The 15,456-nt window shown below is 42.9% G+C and overlaps 1 protein-coding gene across 2 annotated transcripts in view; it reads right to left on the bottom strand.

The window, feature by feature from the left end:
* The window catches only part of LOC123017126 (sodium channel protein type 1 subunit alpha), a 52,792-nt gene extending 50,460 nt beyond the window's left edge, over positions 1-2,332 (bottom strand). For both annotated transcript variants that reach the window (XM_044418262.1, XM_044418263.1), the window contains exon 1: positions 2,066-2,332. In XM_044418262.1, the coding sequence (XP_044274197.1) occupies positions 2,066-2,332 (267 nt within the window). The remainder of the gene's footprint in view (positions 1-2,065) is intronic.
* Positions 2,333-15,456: the final 13,124 nt, after the last annotated feature.

The following is a 15,456-nucleotide window of genomic DNA, read 5'->3' as shown; positions in this document are numbered from 1 at the left end:
TATTTAAGGGATCTAACAGCAGCGATCAACTTCCAGGGGAGACCTTGCTGTGGCTGTTGCTCCTGGATGCCTCCAGCAAAGGGAATGAAATTACAAAAAAGTGTTCTACCTCTGGCTGAAAATACTGAATGAGATATGGCACATCTGCAGTCAGGTGCTCCAAGCCAAGTGCTTTGTAGGAGCAAGCACAGGCCATAGCCTCATATTTCAAAGATGTTCGTTTGCTTGCTGTGAACTACTTGACCACTTGGTAAATATCATCACATTGTAGGTTATTCATTTGTTTCATGCAAATGCTTTATGTGGTTGTTCTGAACTACTGATTGCAAAAGCTCAACTGAGATGATTCCAAACCATATGAAAAGGGAATGCCAATGACTACCCCTGGGAACTGATGAACTGCCTTCTTCTATATGATTTTGCCCAGGTATCTATAGGACAGCCCGCACCCTGCCAATATCACAGGCGAATTTGGAAGTGACATAAACAAGAGCTCTCAACTGATGTTCCAGGCTGTGAACCTCCCCTCCTAGAAAGGCCCACCAAGCTTCCACTCTGAAGCTCTCTGAACTTATTGTTCAGAGAGGCTCCTTCGGCCTCCTAAATTGACTGCGATCACCTCGTGATTTTAATCATCTGTTTCAGCTGGCTGATGTTTTTGTTTAATCTGCTTGTGCTTTGCATTTTGATAAAAAGTATTGACTGAATTGTTTGGAAATGCATGTTTAACTGTTGGTAGCCATCTTTGGTGGGGTATGAATTTATAATAAACTCCACCTGTTACATAAATAGCTGGCTGCAAACCCAAAGAAACTTTGCTCTTTTAGTTTTGCAGAGCTTTTCCTGATCATATCTGACCAAACGTTCCAGAGCAGAATCCTCTGTGGATGCTGGAAAGTAAATGAACACATTCCGTATCAGGGAATGGCTCCAAAAGAATAGGAAACAAAAACTAATGCACATGGTAGTGGGGCTGCTCCAGGATGCCAGGAGCAACTGAACTGGTGCACATGATCAGAGGAGTGGTGATGAAGAGAAAGGCATTTGATGGAGGACAAAAAAATACACCTAAGAACCAAGGTCAGTTGGAAGTATGAACAAGAAACTCTGACTTCATCCGTTTACTAGCTACTAAGAGTACAAGATGGGTAGGCAACATGGTGCTCGCTTACAGCAATGAGACCCTAGATACCTTTCCTTGCCACCACCAAGGAAAGTGTCTCAGCTGTCCCACATTTTTGGGGATGGGGGCACAGTTTTTTATTGGCAGCTGGGATTGCTGTCAAATAGGTTTCAGTCACCATCAAAGAGTCTGAGTTCAAAGGAGCCGTTTGGTGTGTTGGGGCTCAAGTGTGCCTTGTATTCAGCCTTTTGTTTTGATGCCAATTGCAATGTCCTAAATTGCCAAATGTGCTGATGGCCCAAAAAGGTGCTCAGCCCTTAGCCTAGACCAAGCAGCTGAATGGAGGCAAATGTATGATTGCTGTGGCTCAGCAGTGAACTGCACATGCACTCCTGGTTCAGCAAAAGCCAAGCCCTTGGAACATTTGTTCTCATACGGAAGAACCCTCGCCAGTAAACAGATGATCAGAAGTATCAGGAAACTTCAAAAAGAAAAGCTACACACTTAGAAGTTAATGACATTATTTAGTCTATGAAATAACACTTTTCATTTTGCCAGATACATGGCAAATTACTTAGGCTAAAGAAGGTACATCACCAGTTCAGAGACACTGCATCTTTAATTCACTTTTTTTGAACTAAAATCTCCCCTTTTCCTCTTTGCTTGCTAAGTCATTCTTGTTATACAAATTTTCAGTGATTTGTTACTCATCCATTTCCCACAACAAATAAATAAAAACACCTATGCAGTATAACCTCCTCTTCTTACCCATAAATACTGATTTGCAAATCTCTTAGATCACAAGCAATAGAGATTTCAAAAGGAAGCTTCCGGAAACTGCAGCTTTCACACCTGACTGCAGAAATGTAAGAGAAGAGGAACACAAAAGCAGTGCTGCAATAGGAAAGTGACAAAGCAAAGAGCTTGACATGAAATACTCACTTTTTTATTAAGATAAAATGGGTCCAGGTCTTCCAAGGGAGTAGCCACCATTCCAGGAGGTATGTCTCCATAAATAAAAGGCAGTGATTTGCCAGCCTCCAAGTCACTACTTGGCTTTGGGCCATTTTCATAGGTAACTTCTTTATGGTCTTGCTTGGACTGCTTAGCCTTTTCTGCAGCAATGCGTTGTTCAATAGCTGCAAGAGACTCTCTAGTGAAGTAGTGAAAGCTGTCAGGTCCTGGTGGTACAAGCACTGGCTGCTCCATCTTCTCATCCTGCACATTTTAATTACCAGTTACTCTCCTGCATAAGGAAATTCTGAGAGAGAGAAGCCATGACTGTAGAATGAAGAACATTTGTACTGCTTTTTCATTATGTCAACACAGTCATGCAAATAAATTAGTATACCGTTAAAACTGAAGAGTTTCCACTCAGACATAAACCACCAAGAGGCATTGTCGTTATGCAGCCTCCATTTATTTTGGTGGGCATTGTCTGAGGTTAGGATTAGTAACTAATTTTTCCTGGAAAGGCTTTTCTATACCACTAAAATACAGGCATGGCCAGCCAAAATGAATCAGATGACCCTTTTCTTGGCATGCAAATTCAGTGATGGGAAAAGCATCACCCCCTGAATTTCAGCTTGTTGTGTAGCTGTCAAAAGACATAGGAATTTTACTGTAGGATTCTCTTAGATTGCCACTGGAATGAATGGACATTGCCCAACAGTGGTGAAAAGCAGATTGTGCGCAAAAATAAGAAATTATTTGCTTCATAAGCCAGCTGCCTATGTCAAAGCACGGGTCTGTTCTACAGCTGTTTGATCATTTTTAAATATGTAAACAAGTCTGTAGTATTGTTATCAGAGGGCATCTGGACTTTGCCTTTTATTGAAAGTAGGATTTTATTAATTATGAAAAATAATATTTAAAAATCACACTATGGAATCCTAGGGGAAAGTACTGGTTAATTACAAAAGGGTATAATTCAGCAACTTCTCCTTGCACATGATTTCCACTGGATTAATCCTCTGATGATATTTTTGGAATCAGGTCAGAGCAAACCCCAAAACTGCACTATCCTCATATCGTGTGCATGCAGGGGAAAATAAAACCAAAAACAATACCTCCCAAAACACCCCTAAACAGCAGATATTGGAAGGAATGGGGAAGCACATTTTCACCAACCCCTTTATAACCCCAATATGTGACTCCTGCAATTTAATATTTCTGAGCACAGATGCTCATTATAGTTATACAAAGCAGCATATGCTCTTCATTGCTTTTAGTAGATTTGATATACTATTTTGGAAAAGCACTTAAGAGCTGAAGGATACAACGGGTTGTCAGAAATACAGCATGCAGCCAAAAATCAGCATGGCAGCAGGGGTGGATGGAAACAACCAAGTGCTGAGAAAATTGCTTATGCTGCACCTTTTATGCTGCTGAATGGCTTTCCGATATTTGCAGGCACAGATTTCAGATGTGTATTGGGACAGAGAGTAGAGCGCGTTCCCCCTCCTCCCCTCTTAGAGAACAAAGCAATGTGTCTGCAGTCTCCACCCATTGGCAGGCTGCCGAGAAGGAGGGCTGTGATTGCTAGTGCCAGACCTAATATACCGGTCAAAGCAAGAGACGAAGAATGGCGGAGAAGTGCAAAAGCAAGAGCCGATAAGAAGGGAGACAGATAATCAGAGTGAAGAAGTGATACTACAGGAGAAGCAAGGGCCACAGGATAGAGAGCGTAAATGCATTTTGAAGGAGAAAAAGAAATGAGATTAAAATCGCAGAGGTGGGGAAAAGGGAATGGGAGCAAAAGAGGAGGGAGAAGAGGAGGGTAACACATGGAAAAAAACTAGCAATAACTTTCAGAGTTGTGTAAGGGAAATGTCAAAAGAGCAAGAGATGATAGAATATTTAAGCACGAAGACCAGAAAGATAATGGTTGGGATGGGGGGCGGGGAGTAGAAAACTACCCTTCTTAGTTCTGCAAATGTTATTCGATATCACATTGTAAAAAATAAAAATAAAAACGTAAATCTTCAGGGAACCTTTGAAAAACTCTTTCCGTTGCAAGTGTTTGTGGAGAGAGTAAAAAGATTTTGCTTAATGGCAGGAGGAAAAGCCCTACTCTGCAAAAACAGCTAATGGATCCTTAATGCATATGCAGAGTAAAAAGCAAAAACAACAACAAAAAACAACCTTGGATTTCAAAGGTCTCCCTTGACCACATCTGTTAAGTGGATGAATCTCAATATACTTCAGTGTTAACATCTGAATTGACATTTAAAGGAGCATGAAGGAATGTTTCACTTCAAATGACCAACTTTTTCAGATGTTTTGCCTGCAAGCAGGTGGAATCAATAAACACTATACAGTAGCATACATTTCTGCAAGATTACCTATTTTTTTTTACACAGAGACTATAGTAGATGATGGCACCATGTAATGGGTTTAGGAGTTTTGCACTGTCCCAGTAACATTTATTTATAATTTTAGAAATGCATACATAATGTATACATGCATACATATAAATGTTGTCCTATAATAGGATATACCAGTACCATTAGCCAAGTGTCCAAGAATGAATTATAATCTGTAATTCTGTTTTAAAAATCAATTTTAACATGCACTTTCTTTAAAATAGCACGATTTAACTCTTGGGCTTGTAAGCATTCACTGACTATGAGATTGATTTGGTTTCCCTTTAATTCTTAATTCACAATACATCTTCTTCATCATCATCCATAGTCATAATAAAATATATACAGATTTGGGCCAGTTGTCAGTAGCAATACGCCAAGCTCTTGACTTCTACTGTTGCATGGCAGGCTGGGCCAGCACTTCTTTTGGATGGATGTGACATTTGTTCCAAGTCTTGTCCTTACAGGATGCAGAAGCTTGTTGCAGGTCTACATTGACCTTGCCCCTGTTCATGCCACTGCAACAGCCTGTGGTGCAAAAGGGAGTTCAGGAGGGGAGGGGAGGGTGAGGAGGATTCTGATGAATGTTGACAGTCCTGAAGGAGACACACTGTTGGGTTCTTTGGAGGAGGAAAACATCCAAAGCACCTGTGTGCTAAAGGAACAGACAGCATGCAGGGAGGCAATATTCTAGATCAGGTTTCCCAAGCCCAGCACCCTGCAGATGTTTGATGAACATGGGAAGGTGTCTTTGAAGCAATTGGGCCACCTAGCCTATAATTGTCAGCCCTGACTGGCAGTGACTCTCCAAGATTTTTTCCAGCCTGCTTTCAGATGCTAAAAGTTAGAACCTGGGACCTTCTGCATGCAGAGCAGCTGCCCTACCACTGAGCGATGGTCATATCATCCTGCATTGTGGGTCACTGGCATTCCCCAGCTTCCATGCTGTACTACAGTTTACACAGCAGTAGTTCTACAGACTTGTCCTTTCACTAATTCTCTAGTCTAAAAGTTCCCTAGATTTTATGCTTTCCCCCCTATGAACCAAACATGTCCAGGACAGGAAAATATCCTAGGATCTTCATAGAAATAATGCTGTGGACTACTTTTATGCCCAAAGCAATAGGCCCCAAACAAAGGAACAAAAGAAGGTTCTATATATGCCATATTGCTCTCTTTTTAAAGCTAAGTTTCTTAGCTAAAACATTCAGCAAACAAAATTTAAATCCATTCAGGGAAAGCTTTTCTATTTTTTTTAAGTTGGCAGGCCAAGCTGTTGTTATGCAGAGAGAAGGTCGATAGGCCAAGCATAGTTAAGCAGATTGTATTATTTCACATAACCTTAGATAGGATTAAGTTTCAAGTTGCCTGTTATCTGCTGAGAGCTGATAATCATTCTTATACTGAATGAAACCTTTAGAGGGGAAAACAAAGGCAGAAAAAAGGCTTTTTGTGTGCAGCACTTTCCTTGCCTGAGGCACTTTTGTTTGGGGTAAAAAATAACCCCAAATGTGACCAATGCTAGTTTTTTTGTTGACATGGGGGAAGCTGGCTAGAAAGGGTCATGAAGTGGGGTAAGGGAAGTAGGAAAAGGTTCACTAACACTACAGTTTTACAGTTTTCACTTTGCTTGGAGGCAGCCTGACCATGTGGAAGATAAATAGGACACTGTATTTTAGGGCCAGCCTCTGCTCCTGTAAGTCCCTGTGGTAAGTGGCTAGGATGGGAGCTCCCTCGCTATTTAAAATCCCTCCCTCACCTCAGAGAAGTCTTTTCCAACTGGGTACAAGAATGAAGTTTTGGGGACTACCACTCCACTATCCTTCATCATTGGCCAGGTTGGTAGGGCTTGACAGCAATTGTAGTCTCTAAAATCTTGAGAGCACCAGGCTGGAGTACTGAGGGAAGTTTAAGGTGCCCTGGATGGTGGGAGGGTAACTTGCTGCAGTTGCTGGAAACCCAGCCCTAAATAAATTTTTAGCCAATTTATTGCTGTTAACCCTTTCCTTGCATGCTGGACTAGACAGAAGAGCACAGCATCTATATAAAACTGAAACACTTTTTACGTACTTGCATAGACCCTGTCCCTTTCAAAGCTGCACCCAAACTATATACTGACCAAAGAGGCACCTTTCCAGATCTCCGTCACATGAGCAAGATCACATTTGGCTGCTCAGTGGGTAAAATCAATGCATATGCTGAAGATATAAGGAGCCGATATAACCTATTGCTGACGGCTAGTCACAGGCTAGTCATAGCTACATGCTATGTCTCCTATCAGAGGCAGTGTGTCTATGTAAACCAGCCTACTCCTGCATTCATATCATACCTGCAAGCTTTTCTGGAGACATCTGGTTGGACACTATAGGAAACAGGATGCTAGACTAGTTAGGACTGTGCTCTGACTGACTTAGCAGGTCTCTTCTTATGCTCTATGCATTTAGAATAACACCACAGCTACATAGCTGCTATTAAGGTATTGTGAGTGTTCAAGATGAAAGAGGCACCTCACAGTATCTCATATTGAAGATACCCAAATAGGTGATACCTAAACTGCAGCTCCCTTAAAAAAACAAATAGCTGAACTGACAAGTGACAACAAAGAATGCCCTGCAGTCTTTCTTTAAAGGAGAACACTTCCACTTGGGCATCCCAGAAGGCAGAAACAGTGTTCCAAACAATAACTAAAGGACTTAATTTACCAAGCAGATTTTGAACCCAGTTGCACATCTGAGAAATCAGCAGGTGCCATTGAGATTAGAGGGCCCATCTAAGTGCTTTGCAGACCTGACAAGTAAGACAAGTGTGGTGGGAAGTAATTTGGGATGCATATTTAAATCCCTATGCAAACAGTTTAAAGTCAGTGACAATCTATGCATGCATGGGAGAGAGAGGTCAGAATGGGAATCACTAAACAGAGGTAGGCAATTGTTTTGGTCCTGTGGGCACACGCAGCAATTTGAGAAACTGTCCTGGAGACACCACAAAACAGCTGCTGATGGAGGGATGTCTTGTGGCAAAGAACAGTTCACCTGCCCACAAGAGGCAGAGGTGAGGTCTGAGCCCAACTCACTAAGCAACTCCTCTGGAGCCAGTTTTCAGAACCAGCGGAAACCGATTTCCCAGAAGGCATTCTTTCTCTGCTGCTTTGCCCGCCAGCATATTGCCCTCTGGCATCTCATTTTCTTTCTTACGCTGGGTCACCACCAGTAGACACTTTCTCATCCCAGATCACCACCCACGAACTCCCTCTCTCTATTTCTCTTTCTCTCTCATACACACATGCACTCCAGATATGCCTCATGCATCCATGTCTCCACGCATGCACACAGACAGACATCCCTTCTGCTCCCTACTGCAAACACATGAAAAAGCACACCCACTCTTTTTCAGGATCCTCAGAATCCCCCTCAAACTCCCCCTTTCTTTTTCACATGCATGCAACTCCCACCCAGTCAGTTAAACTTGCCCCACCACAGTTGCTCCCAGCTGGATACTACAGCTCTCACTGCTTTTCTGCTGCTGCTTTCCCTCAGACCCGGCCACACACATTTTTGCTGGCTTCCCTGACTTGCCACCTCTTGCTGGTTTATAGCTGCCCTTCCTAGAAACCCACCACTCTCTTTAGCTTTCCCACCCAGTTGTTTAGGCAGGAGTGACAGGAGTCCCTCAACTCATTTTTTTCATGGTGGCTGGATGTCCCAGGTCGCCAGTCTAGCACTCTAATCACTCCACCATGCTTTCTTACGGAACGACTTTTCATACATAATTGCTGGGCTCTTTCCTTCCTCTCTCCCTTTATAAAAGAAACAAGAAGTTTTTGCAAGTGCAAAAGCCCAAGCCCATTCTACCCACAATGCCTCTGGTGAAGGTTGCTGCATCATGGCACAGTGCTTCTCCATGCGCACTGTTGGCAAGGAGAGGGACATGCATGGTTGCCCTGATTAAAGCAGCAAAGGTGGTCATGCTGTCTCTCTAAGAATGCACCTGGAAGGAAACCACGCAGTGATGTGTTATCCTTCAGGAGAGGCATTGTGGGGAAAAATGGGCCCTGGTCAAAAGAGGGTGGCCATCACTGTTTCCTCTGGGACAAAAAGCAAAAGAGGAAAAAAGAAAGGCAAGTCCCTGCTAGAAATGGAAGTCCATGTGATTTAGAAGAGCGTTGCCAGTCCATAGGTTTCTTTGCCTTCCTTTTTGACCACACCTTCTCCCTTGAGAATTGCCAAAAAGAGTTCATTTTGGAACTTCCAGCAAACAACTCGATGATTTCCCTTTCTCAAGCTCTAAGTGGCAACCTCTGCTGAGAAGTAATTACTTTTTTGTCAACCTATATATGCTTAAAGTCATAAGCCAGGGGTAGGCAGCCTGATGCCCTTCACATGTTTTAGACTACAACTCCCATCAGCCAAAGTCTGCATGGCCAGTGGTAAAGGATAATGGGCACTGTAGTCCCAACTAAGCTTAGGGGCACCAAGTTGCTTACTCCCAGGAATTAATATTTATTAGATTAACTTTGCCATCTTTCATCTTACGTGATCATCCATTAACTATTTTCCATTGTCAACAGCATTTGAAGTTGGTTGTGATTCAGTCCCTGCCAAAGTGCTGATTTGCACAGGTCCACTCAGTTCTTCATTCTGCCAACGTGTAAGTCAAGTTTAACATTTGACTAAAAGGCGAAAACAACTGGCACAAAAAGAATATAAACCCTGTTCCTTTACAACACACCTGCAAAACCACAACAGTATACAGGACAAGCCTTGTCTATTGCAAATTCATTTCTCATGTTTACCTTTGGGGTTTTTCACTTCCACCCTGCTGCACACAGTCAGTTCCCCTGGTAGTCAGAAGCTGGCCAGTAAGCACGTATTTGGACAACACAAATCTGTTACAGTAAGCTTAATCTCTACCCTTCTATGTGTCCTTGCTTTCAGCTAAAAATTAATATCTCCTGCTGAATCCCCAGACCCCCAAACCCCTTTAGCAATTCACGACTGAGCTAGATGGAACCATGGTCACGTTCTATGAGGCGGTGCCCCATCATGCACATTCCTATCGGCACCATTCCAGTTGCAGCGGGAGGCAATTCAGCTGAAAAGCCTCACATTTCTGGCTGCCTTTCAGGCAACTTTTCTGATATATCCTATGAGAAAAACTGCAGAGGTTATTATAAGGCCAGCTGGGAGTGTGGTGGAGTGATTGGAAACCACATATTAACAGACCCTCTCATTCCGTGGGCTCATAAGCACTCTTTTCTCCCTTATCTGGAAAAAAACAAAAACCCCAACCACATGGAAAGTGAGGGAACTGGGAATCCTTCTGCAATTAATCATTATTAAAGGGAAACTTTCCCTCCGGACTGTGGTTGTTTAGTACCCTTGCCACCTGTGTTCTGGGCCTCTGTTGGGTGTAGAAAGTTTAGCTCATCATGGTAGTCTGACTATAACGCACTATCTACAGCAGCAATAGTGTGTAACAATAATGTTGTGTTGGGAAAATCCAAATAAATCTTTATAGAGAAAGGTTACTTATATGTTCCTTTGTAATATAAACTCAGACTTGCAGTGTCTCTGCTCCTCTTGCCCAGAAAGAACCAGAATTCCAAGCCAGGATCCTTTTCCCTGAAGATTTATCATCATCTGTCACTTTATGAGACTGAAACTCTCCTGTTGCAGTTAGTTGCACAGCTACATCTCTGGAATGCAGAAAGGCTTGTTAATGGGGCTCTCCAGAAGTATTACAGTGTATCAAGTTCTGACTTGTTCTTCCTGTTCGGCCTTCTCTTGCATGTCAAAATCCACACTGAGGATGGAGGATTGAGTGTGACTCATGTACTTCACTGTTTGCCGTATCAATACTCTGTTAATCACTGATATTTACTGTAACATTATGTCATAGCCCCTCTGCAGTTAACTCATATGATTCTGTTTATCTTTCTAACTGTACCTAGTTTCCCTCATCATCAACCCTGCTCCTGTCTATGTGACTCAATACCCATAAAACACTGTATATGTTCTGAAACTTTGTAGCTGGTGGGCATACCTCTACTGGCAGCACTGTTGTAAAGGTTTGTCTCTGCAGGGGGTTTTATCTGGGTTGTTCTCACCAATAAAACTGCTGAGGTTCAAGGCGAAGGTGTCTCCCTTTGGATCCGAGTGTACGTTCTCATGGCTAATAAACCGGGATTCCCTGACAGTTGTAATTTATAAGGTGACTCATATGTAAGACAAAGTTGACAGTTTGGGCTATTTTTCTGGTGTTTGTCATATGTTGGGAGTATCTGATGACCCCCAACTTTTCTTTTGCTACTTTGAGTTTTAAGGGGCTCTTATACTTGGGTACTTGTCAGTTGGAAGTTTCCAGACTCTTGGGATGTCATGTTACTGTATTTTAGCTAATAGTTGTGTTCCCTTTCCAATTTGGAGGCCTATGGCGACCCACAAGGGGGGCTGGCTGGCTGGGGTTGGTTGGGGAGGATGGCTGGTGCCAACATTGCAAATTCGCACAGAGGGGGTCGCTCTGCAGAGACAGCCATGCAAGGAACTCCCCTTCCCAGCCGCTGCTGCTGTGGCTGGCCAGGAACTATGTGGCCTGGTGCCAGACTTAGGACTGAGCTTGCAGTCGTGGGCAAGGCTCATGATACAACACAGGACAAGCTCCCCCAATACCAGTAAGAAGTTTTTAAAAACATTTTTAATAAAAATGAGCTTTTAAATAGAGTTGTTATTATTTATCCTTTTTTTAAACAATGTTATGAAGGATGGAGCATAAGATGTCCACACCGATTTTTGCCTCACTATTTCCAGTTTCAAGGGATATTTTATATACCAGTATATATGGTATGACACCTTCTTATACTGCATGAATTTGGCTATACATGTAAATTTGACTTTGATACTCTTTTTAAGCTATGTGCTTTGCCTCTTAATATTTATTTTTACAATTTAAAAGAGCAGGTGCTGATGTATTTCATTGGTTATAATAAATCAAGATCCTGAACATTAAATTCTTAGAGTGCAAGTTTGTAGAGGCTTACTCAGAAGGAAATCCAATGCTGTTTAATGCAGCTTATTCCCAGAAAATTGCCACAGGTTTTCAGCTTTACAGTACAATCCTACCAATCCTTAATCTGAAGGAAATCCAATAGTATTCAGTGAGACATATTCTTTTGAAGGAGTGGTTAGCACTGCAACCTTGGTCACATAGAAGAGTTCAAAAGTTATTCCGCTCACTTCCATTGTGGGAAGAGCTCAAAAGTTATTCTGCTCACTCCACTCCTGGCAAGGGAGAGGATTATAGTCAGAAATCTTATGGGGAAGGGGCCTAAAGATACACTTGTGGGGAGGGAGCATGATAAGTCAGCGGGAGACAGCAACAACCAAAATGAGCTCTGATATGTTTAGGGCTTGTTTATTTTCTTTATTAAATTGAGGTGACAGCCAGTGCTATAGTGGTTAAGAGTCCTGACTGAGACTCAGGAGATCTGGATTTTAGTCCCTGCTTGACCATTGAGTTCACTGAGTGACTTTGGGCCAGTCATTGAGTCTCAGTCTTATCCAGGTCACAGGGTTGCAAGGAGAACTTTATAAGCCACTTTGGGGTTATAAAGGGAGAAAAATGGGGTATAAATGCAGTATAATCAATGGAACATAATGTGATGATACTTAGGGTGTAGTTTTAAAAACAACTGAACACAGTGGGACTGTCTTCTAAGTAAATATGCATAGGATTTTATGTTCATTTAAAAAAATTCAGTATGATTTGCCAGATACCCAGTTGCTATATGCCTTAGAGCAGTGGTGGCAAAGGTATGGCACTTGTGCCACAGTGGGCACGCAGAGCCCTCTCTGTCAGCACGTGAGCCAAGTCACCCCAGCATCGCCCCAGCAGCCGAGCACTGGATAACAGTGGACATAGCAGCCAAGCAGGTGCTCGGAAAGGAGTAGCAGCGCCAGGCGATGACATCACAAGCCGCGACTTATTAGCCGCGACTCATCCGAGCTTTCACATGGCCGGTCAGTGCCCTTCCAAGGAGATTGCTTGGACTGGCTATTTTCAGGTTTTATTGCAATGTTGGCACTTTGCAATAAATAAGTGGGTTTTGGGTTGAAGTTTGGGCAGTCGGTCTCTAAAAGGTTCACGATCACTGGGTTAGGGTTAGAAAAATGAGGTGTCCTGGTATGATTTTGATGCTTGGAATGTGTTTAGAATGGGAAGAAATGATGAGCTGTGCAGAAAAAGCTACTCAAGGAAGGCTTTTTCAAAATCGCCCCTTTCAATGGTATTTTACCCGTATATTAGGGTTATGGGAGTGCACCAGGGGAGGGTTAGGCCAGTGGTGGTGAACCTATGGCATGCGTGCCACAGTGGGCATGCAGAGCCCTCTCTGTTGGCATGTGAGCCAAGTTGCCCCAGCATCGCCCCAGCACCGAGCATCAGATAACAGTGCACATGGGGGCCATGCGCATGCTCGGAAAGGAGTAGCAGCACCAGGTGATGACATTAGCCACAACTCATCCGAGCTTTCTCATGGCCGGTCAGTGTGCTGCCAAGGATAGATTTGCTTGGACTGGCTGTGAGCTGTTTTTTCTAAACTAAAACCTCAGTTTTCAGGTTTTATTGTAGTGTTGACACTTTGCAATAAATAAGTGGGTTTTGGGTTGCAGTTTGGGCACTCGGTCTCTAAAAGGTTTGTCACAACTGCCCTAGAGCATCTTGGGCTAACCACTTTCTAATTCTGCTGCTTACGACAGAGATGGGACATAGGCTAAATAGTTTTTGCACACTGCAGTAAATAAAATCACACTCATTAGCAGCAGCAATAATGTCACATGGAGCTACATGGCAGGTAACCAACAGCCTCTGAACACTTGCAAGAATGACAGTCATCTAAACTATGCAGACAATGGTGTAGACATGTATCATCTGGAATTCCTTCTCAAGACTATCATATGGAAATGTCAGGTTTTCAGCTAAACAGGAAGACAAGGGCCCAAGATTAACATGATTGTACAGCAGCCTTCCCCAGGCTGGTGCTCTCTAGATGCATAGGAGTACACAGAATACTGCATATCTGGCTGAGGGGTTCTGGGAGCTGTAGTCCAACACATCGGTAGGGCATCAACTGGGGGAAGACAACATATATAAGAGCATTCCCACTCCCCATCCTCATTACCTGCTGTCCTGCAGACACATGAATTCTAAAAAAAGAGTGAGCAACTGAAAGGTTAAGACTAGTTATAAAATTGATTAATCTTCTCACTTAAGGGAGTGGAGAGAGAGTTTGGGGAGATGGATTTGTCCAGGCTTCCCCAGCCTAGTGCCATCCAGATGTTTTGGACTACAATTCCCAGTATTTCTAAGTATCAGCCATGCTGGCTGCGGCTGAAGTCCCCAAGTCTCTGAGGGCACCAGGAGGCTGCTCTAGTCACTCTGCAGCAGAAAGTGAGCACATACGGTTGCAGTGCTTGAATTGGCACCATATTCGCACCCAGTTAGGGCAAAATGTCCAGTCAGCCCAGCCCAGGGAAGAACAGGATAACAGGTATGCCTGGAGCATATTGACTAGGGTTACTCAATTATTTTGAGGCCCCCACAAAATAAAAGCATATAGGAGCTGTTTTTGGTCACAATGTAAAAGAAAAACAGTTTCAGGCTTCTTGTTATGAAGATCAAAATGAAGTCTTGCTGGGTACATCTACCTTTTTCATATGGAATTGCTCGAAGCATGTTGAAGCAGCAAGTTGGATGCTTCTATGTGTTGTGTGAGGAAGGGGCAAATTCTTCAGCCAGCCCAGCTGGCTGAAGAAAGATCTCCACATAACAAAGACCCATGGCCTGCAGCATACTACCTGCGTCGTTTCTTGTTTGCAGGCCAAGCCTCTACATAAATGTACCTCAGGAACACCAAAAATAGCCACAGAGGAAGGCAGGAGGCATGTACAGAAGCCAAAGCTTTCTTCTGAACTTCCCTTTTACCTAGCATTCCTCTTTGTAGACTTTCATCTGTTCAATGCATTGTTTTGGGAGAGTACTGAAGTTACTATAAATTTTACAAGTTGCTTTTCTCATATTGCATGTACTAATATGAAGAGTTGCAAATGATTTACCTCTAGAAATGTTGATTGAGGTTTTGATGTCATTATATGTTTCCTAAAACAGTATCATTGTTAGGAAGAGCCTGCAAAGAGATACCTTATGATTACAAGGGCAGAGGCACTGGGCAATATCCTATACTGCTGCTGAACCACTGCTTGCACAACAGGAAGCTAGCATTATATGCCCTCCTGCCCCTTGAGATCAGCAACGGATGCCCTTCTCCGGGAACCCTCTGTGAATGATATTAGGAGGGTGAGTACCCGGAGGAGGGCTTTCTCTGCGGTGGCGCCCCATCTATGGAATGCGCTCCCCAGAGAGGTCCGCCTGGTGCTGTCATTATTTGTTTTTTGGCGCCAGGCTAAGGCCTTTTTATTTAAAACTTATTTTAATTGCTAAATTATTGTATTAATTAGGATTTTAACATTTTTAGCCAAGAATGCACCGGGGGTTTTTATTTTTTTTTCTTCTTTTGTTATATTATTATTATTTTTGTATGCTTTATGTATTCTTTGTGAGCCGCCCTGAGGCTTTGTTGCGATGGGGGTGGCATAGAAATATTTTAAATAAATAAATAAATTTCCTGAAGCAACCCCAACAATGAACAGGATGGCTAGTTTGCAGAACAGGTTAGGCCAATATTGGCTTGCCCAGTTGGCTGTATTGGATTGCCTTATTCTGGAAATGAGTTTTTTGGGCTCATTTCCTGCTGCCTGAGGATGCACTAGCTTCCCATTATATTAATCATGGGACCCGCTAGGATATTGGAAGGGATGAATACTGCCCACTGTCTTCTCACCAACTTGAATTTATATTTATTTATTTATATTGTGATTTATATCCTGCCTTTTTCCTACAAAGGGCTCAAGGCAG

Source organism: Varanus komodoensis, unplaced genomic scaffold (assembly GCF_004798865.1).
Source record: "Varanus komodoensis strain SLA01 unplaced genomic scaffold, ASM479886v1 scaffold9, whole genome shotgun sequence".
Taxonomy (NCBI): Eukaryota; Metazoa; Chordata; class Lepidosauria; order Squamata; family Varanidae; genus Varanus; species Varanus komodoensis.
Note: the sequence above shows the minus strand (reverse complement) of the source record. Positions and strands in the feature narration are given on the sequence as shown.